We start from the raw sequence: 24,952 nt of genomic DNA on the forward strand, positions 1-24,952 counted from the left end.
TCCAAACTTCAGCTCAGGTTCTGACAAGGTCCCAGGCTGGAGGCTTATCTGAGTATTTTTGGTGGGAGGGCGGCCAGGGGACATGGCTTTGAGGCTGTTTCAGCGTGTGTCAGGGTGGCTCATCATGTCCAGGAGCTGAAGGCAGTAGATTCCTTAGACACGGTTCCCTGGGTTGGTTTGCGCTCTAAGCGTTTGATAACTGAAACACCCCTCCGATATGTAGGAGCGGGGTGCGGGGGAATACAGGCAGCCTCCTCTTCTACTCACTGAATCACTATGGAAACAATCCTGAAGTCTCTGCCGGTGTCTTTCTGGCTGCGGAGCCGTGTCCCGAAAGCCCACAGAGAGCGTCAAAGAAGGAATCGGTTGCTTTCCTTGCCGAAAAAAAAAAACAACACCCAAAACCCAAGGCACGAAACAGTCAATAACCAGGAACCGAGCAGGCTCTCGGGGAGTTCGCTTTCCCGTCACCCGATGTCAGGAGAGGAGAGTTAATCCACTTTCAATAGAAGGCCTGCTGCAAGCGTGCGTGGGTGATAGTCCCCTCCATCCCCCACGCTAACGCTGAGCACTTCAAGATCACTCTTCTGGCTGGTGCCCAAAGCCCCAGAAGGCTTCCTCAGGCAGGCACCTGACCGGCAGCTGGGGTCGGTCTGCCATGGCCACGAGGGAGGAGACCACCCGGCTTTCCTCGGGGGTCCCTTGCTGCTCTCCCATGCTGCGGCCGTGGCTCCACTGAGTGCAAAGGAATGGAAATAGAAAAGGTTACCAGCGTAATAGTTCCTAGCCCAGACGTCCTACGCCCGAGTCCTGTACCTTATCCATCACACCGGACTCTCCTTGGAGGGTAAACGGATAATGCCCGCTGAACTGCAACCCTCCTTGGGGCGGCACTCAGCTGCTGGTTCACTGCCCCTTTCCACACACCCAGAGCCTTACTGTGCATCTTCTCCAGGACTTCCTATGATTACAAAGCCAGCCTTCTCCCAGGGGCCGCTGTACACGTTAGGGCCCAGTCCACAGAATCATAGAAATGTAGGACTGGAAGAGACCTCAAGAGGTCATCTAATCCATCCCCCTGCCATGCTGAGGCAGTAGGAAGACTGCCCTCCCGTTTACTTCTGCACCAGGACCCGATTTCCAGAGAAAATGTCCTCGTTCTATGAGTCAAGGTCTTAACAATTCCTTTAATCACCAAATATCAGGGAGTAGCCGTGTTAGTCTGTATCCACAAAAACAACGAGGAGTCCGGTGGCCCCTTAAAGAGTAATTGATTTAATCTGTTGTTTTAATCACCAACCGTTGCCTGGGATGTGAAAACCCAGCTAGGTTTGTTCTGCCTCTGACGTCATCAGGATGAAGATTTGCCAAGTGGGTCCGAGCAGACAGTTTGGTCGGAGATGTCAGAGGCAGAAAGGGATGCGGCTTGCTCTTTCCTAGCTGCACTGGCCCTGCAGATCTAAGGGGTGTCACCTTGAGAGCAGGTGAAGTCATCCACAGAGAAGAGAGAGGGCTGTGTTTATAAAACTGCTTGAGAGGAATACAAAGGGACATGATTACAGCTGGTTGATTCAAAAAAAAATTTTTTTTGGGCTGGAAAATGCCAGTTCATCGGAATTTAAACTTTTTGCAGGCCAGGACTAATTTAAACAAATATTCCTGCTTTGAAAAAAACTGGGGGGGACAACATTTAAATTGTGAAAACCGGCTGTTTTGACATTTTAAAACTGAAGGTGTGAAATTACTTTTTATTTTGAAATTGACGTGAGTTTGTCATTTAAAAAATGTTAAAAAAAAAAAGTGAAAATCAAAATGAAAAATTTCAGAATGATTGAAAGGACAGATTTCGATTGAACCGATCCAAACTGATCCCCCCCCCCCCCCCCCCAGATGTTCCGTTTGCAAACATTTTGACTTTTCGTTCTGATTTGGGACAGGGAAAATTTACAAAATCTCAGAGATTCTCACAGGATGGGAAAATCATTTCCTACCCCGCGCGAGAGGTAATAAAGTTATATGAAATGATAAAAGAGAAGTAGGGTTGACCCTTCCATTCATTTATCCATAACACAAGAACAAGAGGGGTAATTCAATTCAACTGGAAGGCAGCAAATTAAAAACCGCTCAGAGGAAAAACTTGTCCACACAAGTCACAATTAGCCCATGTAACTCACTGCCACAATATCTCATTGAGGACAGGAGCGTATGTAAGACACAGAGGTAATTGTTTTGGTTTATTTGGCACTGGTGAGGCCTCAGGTGGAGTACTCTGTCCAGTTTTGAGCATAACACTTTAAGAAAAACATGGACAAATTGGAGAGACCCCAGAGGAGAGCCACAAAAATGATCAAAGTTTTAGAAAACCTGACCTAGGAGGAAAAGTTCAAAGAACGGGGCACCTTTAGGCTGAGGGGGGACCAGATAACAATCTTCAAATATGTTATAAAGAGGGATAGTGATCAATTGTTCTCTATATCCACGGAGGACAGGACAAGAAGGATGTGGCCTAGTTTTCAGCAAAGGAGATTTAGATTAGATATTCGGAAGCACTTTCTGACTCTAAGGACAGTTAAACACAGGAACGGGTTACCTAGGGGGGTTGTGGAATCCCCATTCCCTGGAGGTTATTAAGAACAGGTTAGACAAACACCAGTCAGCAAAATGGTCCAGGTTTACTTCTTCTTGCCTCAGCACAGGTCCCTTCCAGCCCAACATTTCTATGATTAGCAGGATTCGGGAGGCTAAAGAGAACATCCAGAGTGAGACTAATCAGGATTTCCAACTCAGCAAGAGGTTTGGAAGGGATATGACACCTCCTGCCTTAAGGCATGAGTCAATCCCCAAGTAATTGGAGGTTAGGAATATGGTTCCCATGGGGTTTCTTGTTCCATCGTTGGAAACGGGTTATAGGACTGGCTGGACCATGAATGAGCCGCTTTCCCTATGTTCTGAGCCACCGTTTTCCATCGGAACAAAAACCGGAAAGTGCACCTCACACAGTGAACAAGAGAGGTTTAAAAAGAACCCCTAAGCCCATTCATTCACCCGTGTGTGTGATCCACACACCCCACTCACCTGCCTGCTGCTGCTAACAAAAGACTCCTCTCCACAGAGCCAGGAAGGTCTTGGTTTTGTCAAATGGCTCAGCAGGTCCCTTCCGCTTTGCAATTCTTCTGCGAGAGAGACAGCGGCGCCTTCAAGCCCTTCAGAGTTGGCTGGGGATCCATATCCACCCCATTTCCACCGCTTCAACCTGCAAAGCACCATGCACACAGCACAGTGTTTGCAAACACTCGAATATGCCCCAGGAGTACCGAGAGGCCTGAACTGAGATTGGGGGCCCGGTACCGTAGATCCTCAGAGTTACGAACCGACCACCCCAATGACCGTTTCATAGATTCCTACGCTGGGGGGGACCACTGTATAACCCAGGCCAGAGACCTGCCCCGAAATATTCCCGAGAGCAGACCTTTTAAGAAAACACCCAATCTTGATTTAAAAATTGACAGTGGTGAAGAATCCACCCAAAGATGGGTAAATGATTCCAATGATTAATTACGCTCACTGTTAAAAATGTCTGCCTTATTTCCAGTCTGAATTTGTCTAGCTTCTCCTTCCAGCCATTGGACCGTGTTCGACCTTTCTCGGCTAGATTGAAGAGCCCGCTATTAAATATTGGTTCCCCCCTTGTAAGTACTTATAGACTGCAATCAAGTCACCCCGTAACTTTAATTACTCAGGTTGGAAGTTGGCTGGGACAACGAGATTAACACCTGACTTAAAACCGCCGGGATTATTTAATTATTACAAAGATCCGGGAAGACAATTCCCCAAAGCAGAGCGCCCCCTAGCACCACACTGGGGGATCATAGTCAGCCCTGCCTGCCAGGGGAGAGCGCCCCCTGCTGAGCCCCCCGCCCCCTGCAGCACAGCGCCCCCTAGCAGATATTGCAGCGAGTGCACCACCATTACCTCCTGACGCATTATAGCGTCTCCAGGAATTAAACATTAACCTTTAATTAAAGATTATGTGATGTGATGAATCTCCAACCAAAATTGGCAACCCGAATTATAAGGGAAAACTGAAGCCCTCCCCCTCCAGATGCCAAACCTGGCCAAACCTGCATAGCTTGCAAGATTTAAAACCCACAGCAATCAATAGTTAGGAAGCAAAAAAGATAAAATGACAGCCTCGAAATCAACAGCAACAAACGCACCTTGCCAACGGCACGAAGGAGTGTTTGGGATTTCTGACAGAAAGAGATGCAGTCCTCCAAATCTTTCTGCCCCATCACTTCGGTCTCTTAGACCAGCGGTTCTCAACCAGGGGGACGTGACATAAAAAGCACTAGCGAAGTCAGGACAAACTAAAATTTCACGCAGACAATGACTTGTATATACGGCTCCATAGACTACACACTGAAATGTACATCCAATCGTTATATTCCAATTGATTGGTTTTATAATTGTCTGCTACAAATGATGAAGTCAGCCGTTTTTTCAGTCACAGTGTGGCTGGGACACTTGCATTTTTAGGTCTGATTTTGTAAGCATGTCGTTTTGAAGTGCAGTGAAACTTGGGGGGGGTAGGCAAGACAAATCAGACTCCTGCAAGGGCTACAGGAGTCTGGAAACATTGAGAGGCACTTAGTCAGGGGGTTGTATTGGTTTAACGTAGTGAGAGATGCCAGGAGCTCAACCGATTTACTTTAAGAAAGAGAAGGTACAAGGGTGACTTGATCACAGTCTATCCTGGGGAACAGAAATTCGATGCTGCAAAGTGAAGCTAGACAAACCCAGACAAGGCCTGAGAGTTTTATCACTTTACTTGGGTATGTACACAGCCCTCCGTCTTAATGCCATTAATGGTTTCGCTGCATTGACTGACACTGTGCAATGCAGGAATAGAGAAACAACGCAAGTCCCACTCATTCCCCTCCCACAGACGCCCGACCGATCAATAAATTCAATTCCATACTGATCAATGCTGCTTTGCCTTTTCTTCAGATCCTCCAGGTGGTAACAGACCGACATCACGCTACCGTTCTCCAGTCTCTTTCGTTTCAGCCGGCTGCTTCTCCTCCGACACAGCTCCCGAGGAGAGGGGAGCGCCCGCGGGACAGCTAGCACTTGCCAGGAGCCTGCGTCTGTCTGAGCATCGGGCCTGTGGACGGCTGAGCTAGACCTCTAAGGGGTAAAGAAAACATAGGAATTGCTGGACTGGATCAGACCCCAGTATCCTCTTTTCAGAGGAAGGTACAAGAACCCCGCAATGAGCTAATTTGCCCCTACGTTAGGTTTCATACTGGTCTCTAACAGAGATTGGCTTGAACAATGAACTGCAAGGACTAATATCCCTCAGCATGAGCTATCATAACTCTGGATAGTCTCACTCGTATAAACGGCCAGCCCTCCTTTGAACCTTTCTGCCTCCTCTTCCTCGATAACTTCAAGTGGCAGGGTGTTCCACAGGCCAGCAATGCACTGTCTGGGAAATTATTTCTTTTGAGCCATTTTGAATCCACAGGGAAAGTGTCCCTAGGCTCTGTTTGCCAGAAGCTGGGGATGGGTGACAGGGGATGGATCACTTGATGATTCCCTGTTCGGTTCATTCCCTCTGGGGCACCTGGCATTGGCCACTGAGAGAGACAGAGAGAGAGACCCTGGTCTGAATCAACACCTGCCATTGGATCCTACACCTTAAAACCAGGAACCACCCAGAAACTGAAGCTATTAATAAACAATTTAAGTTGTGGGAGTGCCTAGAAGCCAGCCAGGCGGGAGCCTCCTTGTGCTAGGCCCGGTACAGACATATAGTCCCTGCCCCCAAGCTAAGAGACATCATAGGTGGATGAGATGAAAAAGCAAGTCATGGTGGGAGGCAATGTAACACAAATAATACAACACATGCATTTTTTAGCCGATCGGGAGCAGTGTTTTCGGGCTGCCGTGTTCTGTTATGGAAGAGGTGAGTTTTGAGGAGGGACTTTTATTGGCACATGAAGGATCTGTCTGCCAGGGTATTCAACCAGTGCTCCATGAACAGCACCGGCTGGGTTTCCTGAATTGCTGGAAGGTCTGGTCAACACTGCAGACCTACACTTGTATCACTCTGTCGCTCAGGGGTATCCACACCAGAACCAAAACCAGCGAGAGACAAAGCAGGCTGCTCCCTAAGTCAGAGGCACAACTCACTCCACCTCGGCCAGATGACGACACAGGACACAGATTGCATGCTGCCCTAAAGAGGCCCCTGGCCTGCAAGCAGGACCAGGCAACCCCTTAGGTGTCCATTTTTACACAGTTTTCAATCCACCACAGTCACCTGAAATCATCCTGCCCCAGCTGAGATCAGCAGATGTGCTCTCAACTGTCTGCCAAGCCATAAGAAAGGACTGCTGCTGGTCAAGAGTTTCCTGGTACGGGCCCACTGTAGGACACAGGAATTTAACCCATCCTTGCCCCCAGGAATCAGGCCGCTCGTGTTCTTCTCTCTTTACCTTGGCCCCTGACTCCCAGCAAGGTTTTTCAAGCCTCTCCTACTAAGCATGCCGGTTGCAAATCGGCTCTTAGCACCAGCTACACCCTCAGTCTCACTCGTAATGAGCTAAAAATCAACTCCCCAAAGCCAAGAGCCTTCCTAATTAACAGCCCTCACAGTGCTAAGTGGGGAACAATAACAACACTTGGAGAGGCACTGGGTGCCCTACAAAGATAATTAATCAAAAGAGCTAGTCGGGAAGGGGGACAGGGCGGGGGAGAAACCCAGCTTACATTTTTAATGGTTTTTTTAAGGGAGATTTACTTGTACACCTCCTCACTGCTTTGCAGGTGGGTGGTAGATTTAACCATCATCGGAAATGTCTCAAGGACTCGTAATCATCCAGATTGGTTTGGGGCTTGAAATCCCCGGGCCTGGAAGTCAGGCTAGTTCATCTGTTGATCCCTTCTGGCTTTAAACTCAGTGAAGCTATGAAGCCACCTGCGGTTTCCCAGGTCAGGCATCGACCTGGGTTCAGTCACTTTGTGCCCTGCTTTATGCCTGTTTCCATTCCCACTTCTTTTGTCTGTCTTCTCTGCTATGGAGGCACCACGTCACAAAAATTAAGGTAAGTTTTGCACTTAAAGTTGGGATCCATCCTTTTTTATTACATATGCAACATACAGTTATGTCCTGCCTAAAATTCCAGCCCTTATTCTTCGAGCGTGCAGTGAAGTGATTTTCAGGCAAGTCTGTTAATTAGTTTAGGAGTTGACAATTAATTAAAACAGTGTCCTTTAAGAAATGTAGCAGTCTGTCTCAGACCCCCTTTTGTGTGTCCCTAATGATCTCTTAGGGCACATCTACACTGGCAGTGTTACAGAGAGCGCTGAAGAGAAACCGCTGTTGTGTGTTCACACTGTCAGCTGCCTGCGCAATAAGGTGTTCACACTTGCGGTGATATTCGGAGAGGTGCACTCTGGGCAGATATCCCATAGAGCGTCTGCTGTAGCTCACGAAAGCTTATGCTCAAATAAATTGGTTAGTCTCTAAGGTGCCACAAGTCCTCCTTTTCTTCCTCTTCTGCTGCTAAGAGTTGTGGGAAGGCAGAGGGGGTCGCGGGACATCCTGAGTCCTGTCCCAATGCCCCGTGATGCATTGCTTCGCGTCCCAGCAATCCCTGTGCTTCCGTCCGCGTTTGGCGCCATCTTTCAACGGTTTGTGTACGGCTCATGCTGTCTCTGTCGGGCTGCAGGAATGGATCCCGCACTGCTGACCAGGATGCTGCTCGCTCTGACCAACACGTCACGAGTGGCAGTGGAGTTATTCCTTCAACTCCAAAGGCAAGAGGAGTGCGACATCGATCTCGCCACGTGTAGTAGCTATGACAGGAGAATGCTTGTGGCATTCACGGAGGTGCTGACCACCGTGGAACGCCGCTTTTGGGCTCGGGAAACAAGCACTGAGTGGTGGGATCACATCGTGATACACGTTTGGGATAACGACCAGCGGTTGCAGAATTTTCACAGGAGGAAAACCACATTCATGGGACTGTGTGACGAGCTCGCCCCAGCCCTGCGGTGCAAGGACACGAGCCTGAGCGCTGCCCTGGTGCTGGAGAAGCGCGTCGTGATTGCACTGTGGAATCTGGCTACTCCAGACTGCTACCGATGGGTCGCTAACCAGTTCAGAGTGGGAAAGTCGACCGTTGGAGTTGTGTTGATGCAAGTGTGCAGGGCCATTAATGGCAACCTGCTCCAAAAGACCGTGACTCTGGGCAACGTGCGTGACGTCGTGGATGGCTTTGCACAAGTGGGCTTCCCTAACTGCGGAGGGGCGATAGATGGCACGCACACTCCAATTCTGGCACCAGACCCCCCTAGCCACCGAGTACATTAATCACAAGGGGTACTTCTCAATGGTTCTCCAGGCACTTGTGGATCACCGTGGGCATTTCACAGACATTAATGCAGGCCGGTCCGGAAAGGGGCATGACACACGCATCTTTTGGAACACTGGCCTGTTCAGGAAGCTGGAACTTTCTTCCCGGACCAGAAGATCACCGTAGGGGAAGTCAAAACGCCCACTCTGATCCTCGGAGACCCCGCTTACCCTTTAATGCCGTGGCTCATGAAACCCTACACAGGGAGCCTTGACAGCAGCAAGGAGCAGTTCAACAACGGGCTGAGCAAGTGCAGAATGACTGTTGAGCGTGCTTTTGGCCGTTTAAAAGCTCGCTGGCGATGACTGTATGGGAAGCTGGACCTGGCCAACAACAATATTCCTACGCTTATAGCCGCGTGCTGTACGCTCCATAATATTTGTGAAGGGAAGGGTGAAAGCTTCACTCAGGGCTGGACCGCAGAGGCTCAGCGCCTGGAGGCTGAGTTTGAACAGCCAGAGACCAGGGGTATTAGAGGGGCGCAGTGTGGGGCCATAAGGATCAAGGATGCCTTGAGGCAACAATTTGAAGCTGAAAGCCACTGTGATATGCATGGGAGTGCAGTGCTTGTAATGCTAGGAGGGGATTATGATTGGTGCAGACGATGCAATATGAAGGTTTAAGAAAATCACCTGTTGCTTTGCAGGGCTCTGGTTGCTTTCAATTAATGGACTAAAGATTGCTTTCAAACCAACACAATCCTTTTATTAAAAAACAACCGGAGGAGAGAGACCAACAAAAAAAAAACAACACATCAGCACTGAGGGGGGATGGGGGAAGGGAGGGGGTGGGGTCCCGGGACCGTTAAAGATTTGTGTATGTCCAGGTATCATATCCAGCCTTCTCCTTTGGAGTACAATGCAGTGGATACTGTAATACAGCAGGGCCAAACTGCAGCGGGATGGGTGTTGAATGCACTGGGTCCTGGGCGTCCGCAGGGCTGGACTGGGACGGGGCAGGAGTGGACTGCGGTGGGTACAGACCGCAGCCAGGAGGTTGATAAGAGTGTGTTGGCGGTGTCTGGGGGGCACATGGGAAGGAATTTTGCGACAGCGGCTGCAGGGGAGGGCAGGTGCGGAGCTGCTCGGTTTGCAGAGCGAGTAGCTCCTGGAGCACGTCTGCTTGGCGCTCCATAACCTTTAAGAGCCGCTCCGTGGCTCCGTTCTGGTGTGCCGTGTTCTCCTTTCGGTCCCTCTTCTTGCTGTCCGGCCACTCCTTCAATTCCTGTTTTTTGGCTGCAGAGTGCGTCGTGACTTCACGAAGAAAGTCCTCCTTAGTTCTTCGTGGCCGCTTTCTAATTCTGTGCACCCGTTCAGCCGGCGATAACAAAGAGGGAGGCTGGGCTCCCAAGGTCAGCTCTGCGAACCCAAAACGCAACATTTAACAGAAGCAGTATTGTTTGCCACACAGACCACTGGTTCAGTGCTTTAAAATACAGCCACTATTCACATACCTGTCACTAACTGGCTGACCCCAGGCAAGCACACATGAGCCACGAGACCCCCAAAATGGTGAGTAACCGCAGGGGCGGGGGAAATCACTGTTCCAGGACTGTACTGTACACTGGGCATGTGGCTTTTCGGGAGAGCCAGCTTGGGGGGGGGGCACTTATAATGATTACTGTCCCCACATTTTCCACAGGCTATGTTCATTATGGCAGATATCTCACTGCTGAGGGTGAGCAGGGAATCAAGGGAGGGTCTTCTCCAAGCCTGAGGCTTCCACCCTAGCCCTTATGCAGCTCGCCCGTGTGCAGCAATGGTTTCCACTCCCAACCCTCCCACCCGGTGACGGCAGAGTGGCCCGGGAAAGTTACCCTTAATGGGGCAAGAAACAAAGCAGCTCTGCCAAAGAACCTGCAGCAGTGGATTGCCCCGTGTCTCCGTGAGAGTTTCCTGGAGATCGCTGAGGCAGATTCCCGTGAAGTGAGGGAGTCAGTCAACACCCTGTTCCACCGCTCAGACTAGGCATGCGGTGGTACGTGCGTCATACAGACACAACCTGCTTTCTGCAACCCTTCTGCACCCAACAACTTGCTTCAGCGATTCCCAAAATCAAATCCACTTACCAGGGGCCTCCTCTCCTGTTTGCGCTTCACCAAGCTCCGACATCTTTGCCTAGCTAGGCTCCTCCGGGGTAGAGAAGAGCTCCTGGCTGCCTGCATCCCTGACCTCCGAGTCATCCTCTGCCTCTGGGTCCCCCTCCACATCCTCGTCCAAGATTTCCTCCTCCTGGCTCGGTCCACTCTTGACTGGCACGCGAGCCACCGAAGTATCCACAGGGGCCTTCGCAGTGGAGGTGGGGTCCCCACCAAGTATCGCGTCCAGCTCTTTGTAGAACCGGCAGCTCGTGGGCGCAGCAGTAGGCATTTGTGGCAGGCGTTTCGCAGCTCCTTCACTTTGACCCTGCACTGCCTTGTGTCCTGGTCACGGCCCCTTTCTGTCATGCATCATGAAATCTGTCCACACATATCACAATTCTGACGGCTGGAGCACAGCTGGGACTGGGCAGCCTCCTCTCCCCAAATGCTGATGAAGTCCAGCCGCTCGGCATTGCTCCAAGCTGGGGATCGCCCAGTGCACGGAGCAGGCGTGGCCACCTGGAAAGATGAGCTAAGACCACTGCATGCATCACCCGAGAAAACAGGAACATGCCAGTGTAGACAAGGCCGTAGCAACAGAATAACACTGACTCTTCCCATATCGTTAAAACGGGTGGAAATCATCTGCATAGGCTACCTTTGAAGACATTGTTTAAGGATTATCGGTCACTTCGACTGTCATTTGGACTGTAAACTTTTTGAGGCAGGGACTAACTCTTAGGTGTTTGTATACAGCCCAACGCAACGGGACCGGGATCTCAGTCAGGGGTCTGTACCGCGCCCTGCACAATCGGGAACCCGATCTCAGTTGGGGGCTCCATAGTTGGTACTGTATTACCAATAAAAATCATCTTCTGGGCTGGAGCATACCCATATGCACCCCAAAAAACTCCAGAAAACTCTTTTGAATGGCACCTTTTCTGCCAATCTTTCCTGCCTCCTCCGCCACACACAAACCAGAGATCCAAAAAGCCCTCACTTAAGGTGCTCGGCATCACAACGCGAACGATCTTCAGCAAAAGGGGGAGGGGCGGGGAGCAGGGAGGAGATGGTGGAATCTTTGCCCACACAAATGATAGAAAGCGATTACCATATGTATAACTTCACATTGTTAATCGTGGGGGCCCGGTAGGTGCTAACGCGATTATTGCACCAACTGATGAGTGGGACTGTGGGGGAGATGGTTTGGGTAAGGGACGTCTTGGGGGGTGGGAGGGCTGGAGAGAGAAAGCAGCAAAGAGTGGAGAAGAATTGAGGGCCTGAGTGAAGGTCTGTTGCACAGATCAGCCTTAGCTTCTGCATCACTTCTCAGGGGACTGACAGCTATGCAGGTACATAAGGTATTATTTTTAATGATGCCTGCCAGAAATAAATTTTATGCAAGCTCAGAGAGCAGCAGGAGGCCAGTAATTGGCATGCATGATAACATGAGTAATATTTTTAAAGAGAAGGGAATCTGGGGGCGGGGATGGGTGGGGAATAGCTCTTCAACTAGCCACAAAAATTTTGAACAGTGACTGTTTCATCGTCCTGGTAACAATAAACAGGAAAGGGTAAAAACATTTTTGTCAAGGGAGCTGGTGCCCCCAATGGGTGTTCTCCCACAACTTGGAGAAAATGAGCCAGATTCTGAGCTCAGTTCCATGGATGTAAATCCAGAGTGACTCCACTGAAGTCAGCAGGGGTTGCTCTGGATTGACACCAGCGTAAACACGATTAGACACTGGCCCAGTTCGGATCTCAGTTGGGGTCTGTGGGGCTGCAATTGAAATGAAGGCCCACAAGGCGCTACCATGATGCAAATAATCATATATTGAAGCAGGTGTCTAAGGAGCGCTCCAGTCAGGTAAGTAATCCATTACTGCACTCAAAAGGGGTCAGAGCCCATGGAGCCGTGAGCAAATTAGGTTTGCAAAAAGCTTTACCAATCAGGATCAATTCTATTTGCATGTCCCTATTTTCACACGGCATGTTAGTTCCACCGGAGTTGAGCAAATCATTAAAAACACCCTCATGCCTGTGTGAAAACGTACCAGCAGGGGTGAGGCTTCCCTGTATTCTTCCATCCAGTGCGGGCTGCAAGATAAATACATCTTGTTTCAGCTGCGCATTAGCTGTTTCTTCATGGTTCCTAAAAGATGTTCGTTAGCAACTCGAAGAGAAAATACATTCGTTAGCCACCGGCACACGATAGCAAACATAACCGGAGGGTTTGGATAAAAGCGGCCACTCAAATCTTGGCATATGCTTTTCCAACACCCACTGCGATTCATTCCATCGTCTGTGTAACTCAGGGGTGTCCAGACGTTGCAAAACCAACAACACACCACCCGGTGCTTAATTTGCATTGAATTTGCATAACTCCTAGGCCATTATGCTAATGACACCGAACCTGGGAACAAACGGGAGAAGCATGAATATACATGGCTTATAGGGAACAATAATCAAGGGATGGAGCGACTGAAAGCTGTTTGGAGCAGAGACGGTCTTTTTCTTCTGTGTTTGCACAGCACCCAGCACACCTGTCCGTGGCTTGGGCTCTTCGGCACCCCTGTGACACACCTAATAGATAACACATTTTCCTGTTTGTCATTGTTTCTAATACGACAACAACGAAATGCACCAGCCCAAGTCAGGGCCCCACTGGGCTGGGCGCTGTACGTACATGTAGCCAGAGGCAGTCCCTGCCCTAGAAAGATTACAGTCTGTGTGGGCAACAGAGAAGGGTAGAGAGGGGAAACTGAGGCACAGCGAGTAGTAGTCATTTACCACAGGCAATGGTACAGCTAGGGCAGAACCCAGGCCGGGTTGATGGCAGTGGGAAATGTGGGACAACTACACGGGGAAACCAAGCTCAGGGGACTCCCCCAAAAATCATCTGTGTAACTAAAGTGAAATGGGACGGGGGCTCACATTTCTCTCTACAGGCCTGAGCATAGCCACTTGCCAGCACGGTCTCTCCCAGCTACAGTCTCCATTCCCCGGGGTGGAGATGGTGCTTATAAAAACGAGCCCCCAGAGGCTTACATTGAAGAGGGCTGCGTCGTTTCAAAACCACCCAGCCGGGAAGCTATAGTTAGAATCCACCCAGGCGCTGCTGTATCATAGCGAGGTACAGGCATGAAAAGGGTTATGTAACGGGGTCAAATACGTGTGGATTCGCGCTAGCACCAGAATATAACACCGCTGAGCGGAGGGATGGAAAATGTTGTCCGATGCGTAGGAAGCACAACCTTCCCTACCTTGGCCGCCGGCTGAGCCCGCTCCAGAATTCATCAGTGTTGTAACACGGGCCTTGCTGATGGGTGGGAAGCTCCATGGTGTTAGATTCTGGTTTATATCTGCTTACCATCTTGGACTGCCTGAAAGCGAGCCAGCGAGCAAGCATGTAAACAGGCAGAAATAAACAGAACAGTGGTTCGAAGCTATTTATCATTGTGGGCCAGATATGCGGCCCACAAAGCGAAGAACCACAGTGCCCCCCCCCAAACCCCTGCCCCACAGACCCCTATGCCCAGTGAACTCCGCCCAGAGACGCCAACACAGAGTGGGGCCAGAAGCAGAGACCTGGGCGTGGGGCAGGAACCCCAACCCTGGATCCCGCAGTGCGGGGCCGGGGAGGCAGCCAGGACCCAGACCCCAAACCCCACTGTGTGCACGCCGCAATCTGAGAACCAGTGAAATAGAAGCTAACAGGGGAAGAGACTGGGAGTATATTTTAAAGGAAAAACTCTCAATATATTTAAAAAGAAAAGGAGGACTTGTGGCACCTTAGAGACTAACAAATTTATTTGAGCATAAGCTTTCGTGAGCTACAGCTCACTTCATCGGATGCATCCACGCATCCGATGAAGTGAGCTGTAGCTCATGAAAGCTTATGCTCAAATAAATTGATTAGTCTCTAAGGTGCCACAAGTCCTCCTTTTCTTTTTGCGATTACAGACTAACACGGCTGCTACTCTGAACCCTGTCAATATATTTAAAGAAATCCAAAATAACTCCTTACCTGCGTTACTCATCAAGGGCCTGATTAGATGGATGGATCCATCCATCAATCCCCATAACCTCTGTTGAGCCATCCCCATATCTATCTATCTATTCCTATCCATCCACCCCATGCAAACCCCTCTGACTAGCCTCCTCCATTCATACCTATCTATCCGTCTACGGAGATGAGGTAGACAGACAGATGGATAACGCATATGCTTAAGGACCTTGGTGAATTGGGACCCTAGTTTCCAGGCATTCGAGAGTCAGTATTATTTACAGGTATAAAGCACGGAGAGGAGAGGTGCATTGCAGATTGCTTTTGTTCCAGCTCTCTAGCTAATGCAACAGGAGTTTCTTCCTCTTCTGCGCGGTGAGAAAATTAACCTCATCCTGGTTCCTCCTCTTTGGTCCTCGGCTTGTCTCAATCAGTTTACAACAAGCACATCCACCCCTCAGCCCATGCCAAGTTAGGCCCACCTCCATTTACAGACAGAAGACACAGAAAAAGAGGGCAATCAGACCAGACATTCCCTGAAATCGGTCTGTCTTTGCCAACAGCCAAACACGGCATTGTTGCAGAGGGGAAATAATTGAGCTGATAATAATGATGGTGATTAACTACACAGGTTCTTTCCCACCCGAGCGGCAATGCCAACAGCTGGAAAGGAGATGGCACAGGATAACACACAAGCAGTCTCAAGTCAATGTCTGAAAACGTGGAGGCAACCGTGGTGCCTCAGTTTCCCCAAGGGGTGAAAATACCTCCCTCAGAGTGCGGTGGTGAGGATTAATTGGCTCATGCTTGTAAAGCGCTTTGAAATTCTATTACCAGCAGGAGAGTGGGGTTGGGGGAGAGAAAACCTTTTGTAGTGATCAACACCCATTTTTTCATGGTCTGTGTGTATAAAAACATCTTCTGTATTTTCCACAGTATGCATCCGATGAAGTGAGCTGTAGCTCACGAAAGCTTATGCTCAAATAAATTGGTTAGTCTCTAAGGTGCCACAAGTCCTCCTTTTCTTTTTGTGAATACAGACTAACACGGCTGCTACTCTGAAACTTGAAATTCTTACAGGCTGATGAACGTGCACAGGAGAAGTTGCAACTTCTTTAATCGAGCGGAGAAAGGCATACCGAGAAGAGACAGCTGGGAGCCGTTTCTTGTCTACACTAGAAAAGGTTTGCCAATGTAGCCGTACTGCCAAACTCGCCTAGGGTACATGCAGCTTACACCGGCAAAAACCTTCTCCTGTACTATGACAGCAAAAGTTTTCGAGAGTGGACCTGGCCTGGGAGTTAAATTCAGACACGTTAAAATTAGAAACAAGGCACAAATGTGATTAACCACTGGAAAAAACTCCCCAGGGCAGTGGTGGATTCTCTGTCTCTTGATGTCTTTCAGTCCAGACTGGAGCCTTTCTGGAAGACACTTTAGTTACTGGGCTCAATCCAGAGGGAACTGGGTTGAATTCTGCGCACTGTGTTAAACAGAGGGGCAGACTAGAAGAGCGTTGAATGGTCCCTCCCTTCTGGCCTTTGAATCTATGAACCTTCTACTGCTGGATAAAAGCAAACACGCGGGTTATTAAGCCAGGCAGAGGAAGAAATGTAAAATGCCAACTTGTAGCTAAACAGAGGTACAATATCACCCATCCACCCCTAAGTACAAAAGGTACGGCTGTGGCATGAAGCCAGGAAGATAACAATCCTTGGCAAATGTATCCCTGTAATGCTATTCCTTCTCTTCCGGTAGGGGAGTATTATTTAGGGGATCATTAAGTTTAATCATGTTAAATCATTAAACAAAGAGAGCTTTTATATAGTGGCAGTGGTGAACCCTGTCTCACGTTGCCCAGTTCCTTCTTGTTTTTGAATGCTAGTTATGCAGGTGGCTCGCACTATTCTGTAAGCTGCCAAATTAAGTCCACACACTTTACACGAGCGTCTCCTTGCACGGCTTACACACACAAGTATCCTTCCACTGCTGGAGGGGGATGGGGACAACGGTCCCGCTTGCTGTAGTGTGATGAACAGAGCTGGAGAAAGAGGGTCAGGTTTCAGGAAGGACCCATTTGGGGGTGACCCCTAGGGTTCAGTAAGACAAGCTGGGTCTAAGCGCCTAACATGCAAACTCTGGCGCCTCCTATAAAACTGGTGGCTCAGTAATTTATCCTGGACTTGGAAAAGGTTCAGAAAAGGGCAACAGAACTGAGTAGGGGCTTGGAACGGCTTCCGTATGAGGAGAGATTAATATGACCAGGACTTTTCAGCTTGGAAAAGAGAGGGCTAAGGGGAGATATGAGAGAGGCCTATAAAATCATGACGGGTGTGGAGAAAGTAAATAAGGAAGTGTTATTGACTCTTTCTCATAACACAAGAACTAGGGATCACCCAATGAAATTAATAGGCCACAGGTTTAAAACAAACAGTTTAAAACAAACATTTCTTCACCCAACGCGCAGTCCACCGGTGGAACTCCTTGCCAGAGGATGTGGTGAAGGCCAAAACTATAACAGGGTTCAAAGAAGAAGTAGATAAGTTCATGGAGAATAGGTCCATCAGTGGCTATTAGCCAGGATGGGCAGGAATGGTGTCCCTAGCCTCTGTTTGCCAGAAGCTGGGAATGGTCAACGGAGGATGGATCACTTGATGATTCCCTGTTCTGTTCCTTCCCTCTGGGGCCCCTGGCATTGGCCACTGTCAGAAGACAGGACACTGGGCTAGATGGACCTTTGGTCTGACCCAGTCTGGCCGCTCTTATATTCAGCACATTTACTAAAGGTTTTTTGTTGTTGTTAATGAAACATAGGGAGGGAAATGAGATTTGAAAACCCCCATCTCTGAAGTGACCTTCTGTGTGCAACACCGGCATCTCAGCCTGCTTCCGCGTCATTTCTTGCTAACCAAACCCTGGCTTAATATGCAATGTTCTCACAGAGGTGGAAGGACCTCTGTTTTAGCTCAGAGGAGAGTTTACATCCCTTCAGGGGAATGGCGAGCCAAATCAGGACATCTGGTCACCTTACTTCCAGTCCTGTATTCCTCTGATCAACCTTCTCCGCACCTAGTCCAGTCTGAGTTCATCTTTCTTGAACATGGGTGACCAGCACTGTACCCAGTATTCCTGATGGGGGTCTTACCAGTGCCTTGTACCATGGCATTAACGCTTCCCCATCTAGTTAGAAGCAAGCCATCAGAGACTTTGCATGCTTTTACCTACCGCAGCAAAAAACAATATGCTCTGTCTTTCGCAACTAAGCTATAGACCAGCAAACATCCGGTGCTTAGAAAAGTTGTGGGTCTAGCCAAAAGGTTGAATGAATCTCTACACTGGAAGCTACATGGAGATCATTTTAAAAGTGCCTGGATGCACTAACCCAAGGTGTTAATGAAAGTCAGGAGTCAGGCCCCCCAAAATTATGACATTGGCTTAAAAATCCAGAGATTTTAAAAGTCTGGTAATAAGTGTTAGGACTGAGCTGATACCTGGGTTTTTTTGAGCCTTTAGGTCTCACGTTTTCCAGCTGTTTTCTGCAACTGCGAGGGCCTGAAATTGAGCCCCCATAAAATCTTTAAAAAAAAAAGCTGAGCTTTGTATGTTATAACATGACTCCAGGAACTGGGGCTTTAAGAAAAATATCAAATATTGTGAGACTCATGGTAAAATCCTGGGAATTCGTGATGCTGAAAGGGGTCGATTTCTTAGTGCTGACTTCACGGCATTTCAATACACCGTACAGTCAAAAACAAAACTTTTTTCCTGACTCAACTCATCTCTGCCACCTGGTGGAAATATTTCCCAGTGAAAATTAGAACAACTTTTTTTTTTTTTTTTTAAATACTTCCTCTTCAGCTGCCCAGATACTAGACAGACACATATTGTCTAGATAGACAGACCTGCTGGACACAGACAGAAAGAGAAGGGTGTGTATGGAGACAGACAGACAGATGGATCCATCAGTCTCCATACACATCTACCAATCGATCCACCCATCCCCAAATACATCTATTGATTGATCCATCGATCCATTCCTTCTGTCCATACATTTCTCTCTCTCTCCCCATCTCTATAGCTATCCATTCATCCCATACATTATCTATCAGCCATCCCTATTCACCCCTTTTATCTACCCCATCCATCTATCTCTCTACCTATCCCCATCCACTCCATCCACCCCATCCATCTATCTACCTATCCATCCCCATCCACCCCCTCTATCTAATCTATCTATCCATCCCCATCCACCCCCTCTATCTAATCTATCTATCCACCTATCTATCCCATGACTTTGAGAGCAAACACACAAAACTCACTTAAAAACCCAGGTTACCCCATCGGAAAGGATCCTTATACAAACGACTCCCTCTGAATTTAACCTGTTTTGTAGTAATTAATTAACATACTTCGCAAATGGGACGAGGGGCGTGCAGGTCTCCTCCTCCATGCCTGGCTGCTGCTGTGATGGTCCCCAGGGTTTTCCTTGATCTCCCCAGTCGTGAGCTCCCCTCCGCTACTGTGCTGCGGGGGGGGGGGTTCCCCTTAATCCTGCAGGGTGCAAACCAATAACATGGGGTCACATGTAACTCAGGGCAGGCCACGCTCTCTGGGTACCACCCTGCCGTGCCTCCGTACCGACCCTTCCCTTGTGGGTATCAGAGCTGTGTGTACGGGCACCCCGATAATTCACCCGTCTGTGTTCCTGCCTATCATATACCCCTGATAAAATGCCCACTGCCCGCCGTGGGCCACCCCATAGACCGTCCCCGGCTCCTCTCCCCACCCAGCTCCCTTTATGTCACTTCCTCCATGGTACCTTCACCCCCTTAATAACCCTTCCATGGTAACCCTCGCCCCATTAACGCCCCCTCCATGGTACCCTCACCCCATTAACACCCCCTCCATAGTAACCCCTCACCCCATTAATATCCCTTCCACAGTAACCCCTCACCCCATTAACACCCCCTCCATAGTAACCCCTCACCCCATTAATACCCCCTCCGTGGTACCCCTCACCCCATTAATACCCCCTCCACAGTAACCCCTCAGCCCATTAACACCCCCTCCATGGTACCCTCACCCCATTAACACCCCCTCCATAGTAACCCCTCACCCCATTAATATCCCTTCCACGGTAACCCCTCACCCCATTAATACCCCCTCCGTGGTACCCCTCACCCCATTAACACCCTTCCATGGTAACCCCTCACCCCATTAATACCCCCTCCGTGGTACCCCTCACCCCATTAATACCCCCTCCATGGTACCCTCACCCCATTAACACCCCCTCCATAGTAACCCCTCAGCCCATTAATACCCCCTCCGTGGTACCCCTCACCCCATTAATACCCCCTCCACAGTAACCCCTCAGCCCATTAACACCCCCTCCGTGGTACCCTCACCCCATTAACACCCCCTCCACAGTAACCCCTCACCCCATTAACACCCCCTCCGTGGTACCCCTCACCCCATTAATATCCCCTCCACAGTAACCCCTCACCCCATTAATACCCCCTCCATGGTACCCTCGCCCCATTAACACCCTTCCATGGTAACCCCTCGCCCCATTAATATCACCTCCCTCATCTCCCCCAGATGATCCCCCCGAGTGACACTTTGGGGCACCGGTGCGGGGGTCAGTCCTGTGCGTCCCCTCCCCATATTGGGGGACCCGGCTGGGGAGCAGAAGGAGGGTGGGCGAGAGGGCTCTGGGTTGTTACTGGGGGGCGCAACCCCCTTTCCCCCTCGCACGGCCGTGGGGACAGGGCGCGGGGGGGGGTACTGCCCCCTTTCCCCCACCCCCTCGAACGGCCATGGGGACAGGGCACGGGGGGGGTACTGCCCCCTTTCCCCCAACCCCTCGCACGGCCATGGGGACAGGGCACGGGGGGGGTACTGCCCCCTTTCCCCCAACCCCTCGCACGGCCGTGGGGACAGGGCGCGGGGGGGGTACTGCCCCCTTTCCCCCCATCCCCTCGCACGGCCATGGGGACAGAGCGCAGGGGGGGGTACTGCCCCCTTTCCCCCACCCCCTCGCACGGCCATGGGGACAGGGCACGGGGGGGGTACTGCCCCCTTTCCCCCAACCCCTCGCACGGCCATGGGGACAGGGCACGGGGGGGGTACTGCCCCCTTTCCCCCAACCCCTCGCACGGCCATGGGGACAGGGCACGGGGGGGGTACTGCCCCCTTTCCCCCATCCCCTCGCACGGCCGTGGGGACAGGGCACGGGGGGGTACTGCCCCCTTTCCCCCACCCCCTCGCACGGCCGTGGGGACAGGGCGCGGGGGGGGGGTACTGCCCCCTTTCCCCCCATCCCCTCGCACGGCCATGGGGACAGAGCGCAGGGGGGGGTACTGCCCCCTTTCCCCCACCCCCTCGCACGGCCATGGGGACAGGGCACGGGGGGGGTACTGCCCCCTTTCCCCCACCCCCTCGCACGGCCGTGGGGACAGGGCACGGGGGGGTACTGCCCCCTTTCCCCCACCCCCTCACACGGCCGTGGGGACAGGGCGCGGGGGGGGTACTGCCCCCTTTCCCCCACCCCCTCGCACGGCCGTGGGGACAGGGCGCGGGGGGGGGGACATGCTCGCACCGGGGCGGCTTCCCCTCACCTCAGACAGCGCAAGCCTGAGGGCTGGAAAAAGGCGGGAAAAGCCGTTGGGGGACTGGAGAAACCGTTGGGGGGCTGGAAAAAGGCGGGAAAACCATTGGGGGGCTGGAGAAACCGTTGGGCTGGAAAAAGGCGGAAAAGCCATTGGGGGGGCTGGAAAAAGGCGGGAAAAGCCATTGGGGGGGCTGGAGAAACCGTTGGGGGGCTGGAAAAAGGCGGGAAAAGCCGTTGGGGGGCTGGAAAAACCGTTGGGGGGCTGGAGAAAGGCGGGAAAAGCCGTTGGGGGGCTGGAAAAACCGTTGGGGGGCTGGAAAAAGGCGGGAAAACCATTGGGGGGGCTGGAAAAACCGTTGGGCTGGAAAAAGGCAGGAAAACCATTAGTGGGGCTGGAGAAAGGCGGGAAAAGCCGTTGGGGGGCTGGAGAAACCGTTGGGGGGCTGGAGAAAGGCGGGAAAAGCCGTTGGGGGGCTGGAGAAACCGTTGGGGGGCTGGAGAAAGGCGGGAAAAGCCGTTGGGGGGCTGGAGAAACCGTTGGGGGGCTGGAGAAAGGCGGGAAAAGCCGTTGGGGGGCTGGAGAAACCGTTGGGGGGCTGGAGAAAGGTGGGAAAAGCCGTTGGGGGGCTGGAGAAACCGTTGGGGGGCTGGAGAAAGGCGGGAAAAGCCGTTGGGGGGCTGGAGAAAGGCGGGCAGCGGCTCCTTCGAGCCTGGCGGGTCAAACCCCCAGCCTGCCCGGCGCTCGGTCGGGACCGGGGCAGGGGGCATAGAAACCCCTCAGCTCCTGGCTCCGGGGCCCCCCATGATCTCTAACATCGACCGGCGTCCCCCTGGCCACACGTCTCCCCCCTAAGGACGCCCGGCGGACGGGCTCAGATCCGCCCCGCCAGCCCGCCGCGGAGCCCAGAAATCGGGCTGGCCCAGCCTGCCCCTCGGTGGGAGCGGTGGTGGGCCGGGGGCTGCGGGGTCCCCGCCCGTGCCCGGCTCGCACGTGAAAACCGTGAAAAGCGGACGGCGCGTCCGCTCACGGGCCCCGAATACGCTGGCTCTTCCCCTGGCTCTAGCCCCCAGCCCCTACTCCCCTCCCAGAGCCGGGGAGAGAACCCAGGCGTCCTGGCTCCCAGCCCCCCTGCTCTAACCCCCCATCCCCCACTCCCCTCCCAGAACTGGGGAGAGAACCCAGGCATCCTGGCTCCCAGCCCCCCTGCTCTAACCCCCCAACCCCTACTCCCCTCCCAGAGCCGGGGAGAGAACCCAGGCGTCCTGGCTCCCAGCCCCCCCGCTCTCACCCCCCAGCCCCCCTCCCCTCCCAGAGCCGGGGAGAGAACCCAGGCGTCCTGGCTCCCAGCCCCCCCTGCTCTAACCCCCCATCCCCTACTCCCCTCCCAGAGCCGGGGAGAGAACCCAGGCGTCCTGGCTCCCAGCCCCCCCTGCTCTAACCCCCAGCCCCCACTCCCCTCCCAGAGCCGGGGAGAGAACCCAGGCGTCCTGGCTCCCAGCCCCCCCGCTCTCACCCCCCAGCCCCCCTCCCCTCCCAGAGCCGGGGAGAGAACCCAGGAGTCCTGAGTTTCACACCTGCAGCCACACCTCCTAACCTCTGGCTACGGCAGGCAGAGGCCAAAGCTGCTCTTACGGTTTTAGGAAGCAGAGGCCTGCGGCTCAGGCAATCCAGGCTGGGTTCCCATCTCCACCACCGAGTCCCCGTCCAGCCTTGGTCGAGTCCCTGCACCTCCGTTCCACCCTCCGTCAAAACGACGCGCTTACAAAATCAGACACGGAAAGACAGACGCGGCCCAGCCATGCTGCGACTGAAGGGTTGCTGATGTCCTCATTTGGGCTGCATGGCAGTTTAGTTTGCTGACTTTGCTACTGGTTTTTATCTCAGTTGGTAGGTAGGCAAGTATCTAGAGGAGTTGATGGACCCCCTGGAGGGCCTCTGCGTGCCCCCGGGGTACCGCGAGGATAGACCGTGCCTGCGTTTTCCTGGGATAGCTGCCTTGGTTAGCGGGGCGATTTTAGACCCGGTAATGTAAACTCTCCCCTCGACATGCTGGCCAGCCCTGCTCCGTTGTTTGCTTCTCTTCCCCCAGCTCTTGTTTCTTGTTTTAGACCCAGATTGGAAGCTTTTCGGGGCCAGCCGCCATCCCTTGGTCTGTGTCCGTGCAGGGATCCTGGCCGGCGGGGCACGCAGGCCTCATGGCAATGCAAATAACAAACCCGCCAAGAGACAACCGGTGAGTGCGGAGACTGGGAATAAGACAGTGGGTGAATCCTGACCCCTTCTAGCCACCTGCAGTCAAACAAAATTACACACCACCGGGGTACAGGCCCTGGTTTTCCCCGCGGGCGTGCCACGCACTAGGGAAACGCCAGAGTTTTCTCAAACACAACAGCCCACACCTTATCTCGCGCGAGCCCTTGGCCATCCTTTCCTGAGTTCCCTCGTATTTTTCCCCGCCAGGAACGTTTTCGGCCGGCCCAGAGCGGCTGGCGTCGTCCAGGATGAAAGGGAAACAAGCGACGTGGGAAGATCAAAGCTTTTGGTCTGTCCCCCATAAAAATGTTTTTTTTTAATCTAGGTCAGTATGATGGGAGCAGGGTGGGGGTAAAAATGCAAATCACGGAAAAAGCCATAAACCTCCTAAAGAGGCGGCTTCCTCTCCAAACAGATTTTCTTACTCATTTCTCCCAGAGGCACTAAGCGTTGCTTGCGGCAGGGAGAGAACAGGGCTGCTCGGTAGCTGGGATACCTTCATTGTTACAGGCTTCCCCCCGCAACCCACTTAGTTCTTTGGGGGACGTGCCCCCCACACTTAATACTGGGGCAGATCTCACCATAATATGCTGCTTCCCTCTCCTTTCCGCCAGGCTCGGGCGAGCCGCGAAAGCAGCGTCACGAGCGCGCGTTGCAAGGAACGGGGCAGCCCCCCCTGCTTTCCAAGCGAGCGGTTCAGGCTCTCGGCTGACTCAGGCAGCCTGGGTCAGCTTCCCTCCTTGTCCGAGCCAGGGACTCAGGCTCTCCGCAGCCACGGCCGTGTCTGTCACACTCAGTGGTGGGGGGGGATTTTTCCATACATGCCCCCCGTGCACAGCAGTCCTGCGGCGATCCCGGGGGAAAGTGACCCCATGGCTGGTATGTCATGGCATGTACAGATTTGCAGAAGGTTTGCTGGGTCACTTTGAACTGGAAACAGGGTGGACTGGGATGTTAACAGCAGGCCCCCGCCCCAATGCATTGCCCAGCGGGGCGCCCCTGCCCGACAGCCTACAGCTGAGCAGCCCAGCTCTCCCCAGGGGGGTCCCCCCCACAGCTGTCCCCGGGGGGGGTCCCCCCCACAGCTCTCCCGCTACATCACTCAGCAATTGCTCTGCAGGGATTTCTCCCCAAGCATTACTCAGCAAGGGTCCCTCCCTCCCCCCCCCCCACCCAATCCCCAGGCATTGAACCCAGCCCCCCAACATTGCACCACACCCCAGGTTCCCTCCCCCCAGGCATTGCAAAGCCCCCCACGCATTGTAAAGCCCCCCAGGTATTGCAAAGCCCCCGAGTTCACCCCCAGGCATTGCAAAGCCCCCCACGCATTGTAAAGCCCCCCAGGTATTGCAAAAAACCCCAAGTTCACCCCCAGGCATTGCAAAGCCCCCCCCACATTTTAAAGCCCCCCAGGTATTGCAAAGACCCCCAGGTTCACCCCCAGGCATTGCAAAGCTCCCCCCACATTTTAAAGCCCCCCAGGTATTGCAAAGACCCCCAGGTTCACCCCCAGGCATTGCAAAGCCCCCACGCATTGTAAAGCCCCCCAGGTTCTCCCCAGGCATTGCAAAGCCACCCC

At 52.3% G+C, this 24,952-nt stretch overlaps 2 protein-coding genes across 2 annotated transcripts; both read right to left on the reverse strand.

Moving 5' to 3' along the window:
* Nucleotides 1–183: 183 nt before the first annotated feature.
* On the reverse strand, nucleotides 184–19,312 carry INCA1 (inhibitor of CDK, cyclin A1 interacting protein 1). The gene is made up of 6 exons (XM_037887586.2): nucleotides 18,919–19,312; nucleotides 13,767–13,886; nucleotides 12,558–12,600; nucleotides 4,979–5,187; nucleotides 3,076–3,253; nucleotides 184–735 (listed from the first exon to the last, which is right to left on the reverse strand). Exons 1-6 carry the CDS (start codon nucleotides 18,957–18,959, stop codon nucleotides 580–582), a joined length of 747 nt encoding a protein of 248 aa, XP_037743514.1. The 5' UTR covers nucleotides 18,960–19,312; the 3' UTR covers nucleotides 184–579.
* Nucleotides 9,219–10,642, reverse strand: LOC119564630 (histone-lysine N-methyltransferase 2B-like). The gene is made up of 2 exons (XM_037887587.2): nucleotides 10,492–10,642; nucleotides 9,219–9,781 (listed from the first exon to the last, which is right to left on the reverse strand). Exons 1-2 carry the CDS (start codon nucleotides 10,532–10,534, stop codon nucleotides 9,228–9,230), a joined length of 597 nt encoding a protein of 198 aa, XP_037743515.1. The 5' UTR covers nucleotides 10,535–10,642; the 3' UTR covers nucleotides 9,219–9,227.
* Nucleotides 19,313–24,952: the final 5,640 nt, after the last annotated feature.

This window comes from Chelonia mydas, chromosome 28 (assembly GCF_015237465.2).
Source record: "Chelonia mydas isolate rCheMyd1 chromosome 28, rCheMyd1.pri.v2, whole genome shotgun sequence".
In the NCBI taxonomy this organism is placed as follows: domain Eukaryota; kingdom Metazoa; phylum Chordata; order Testudines; family Cheloniidae; genus Chelonia; species Chelonia mydas.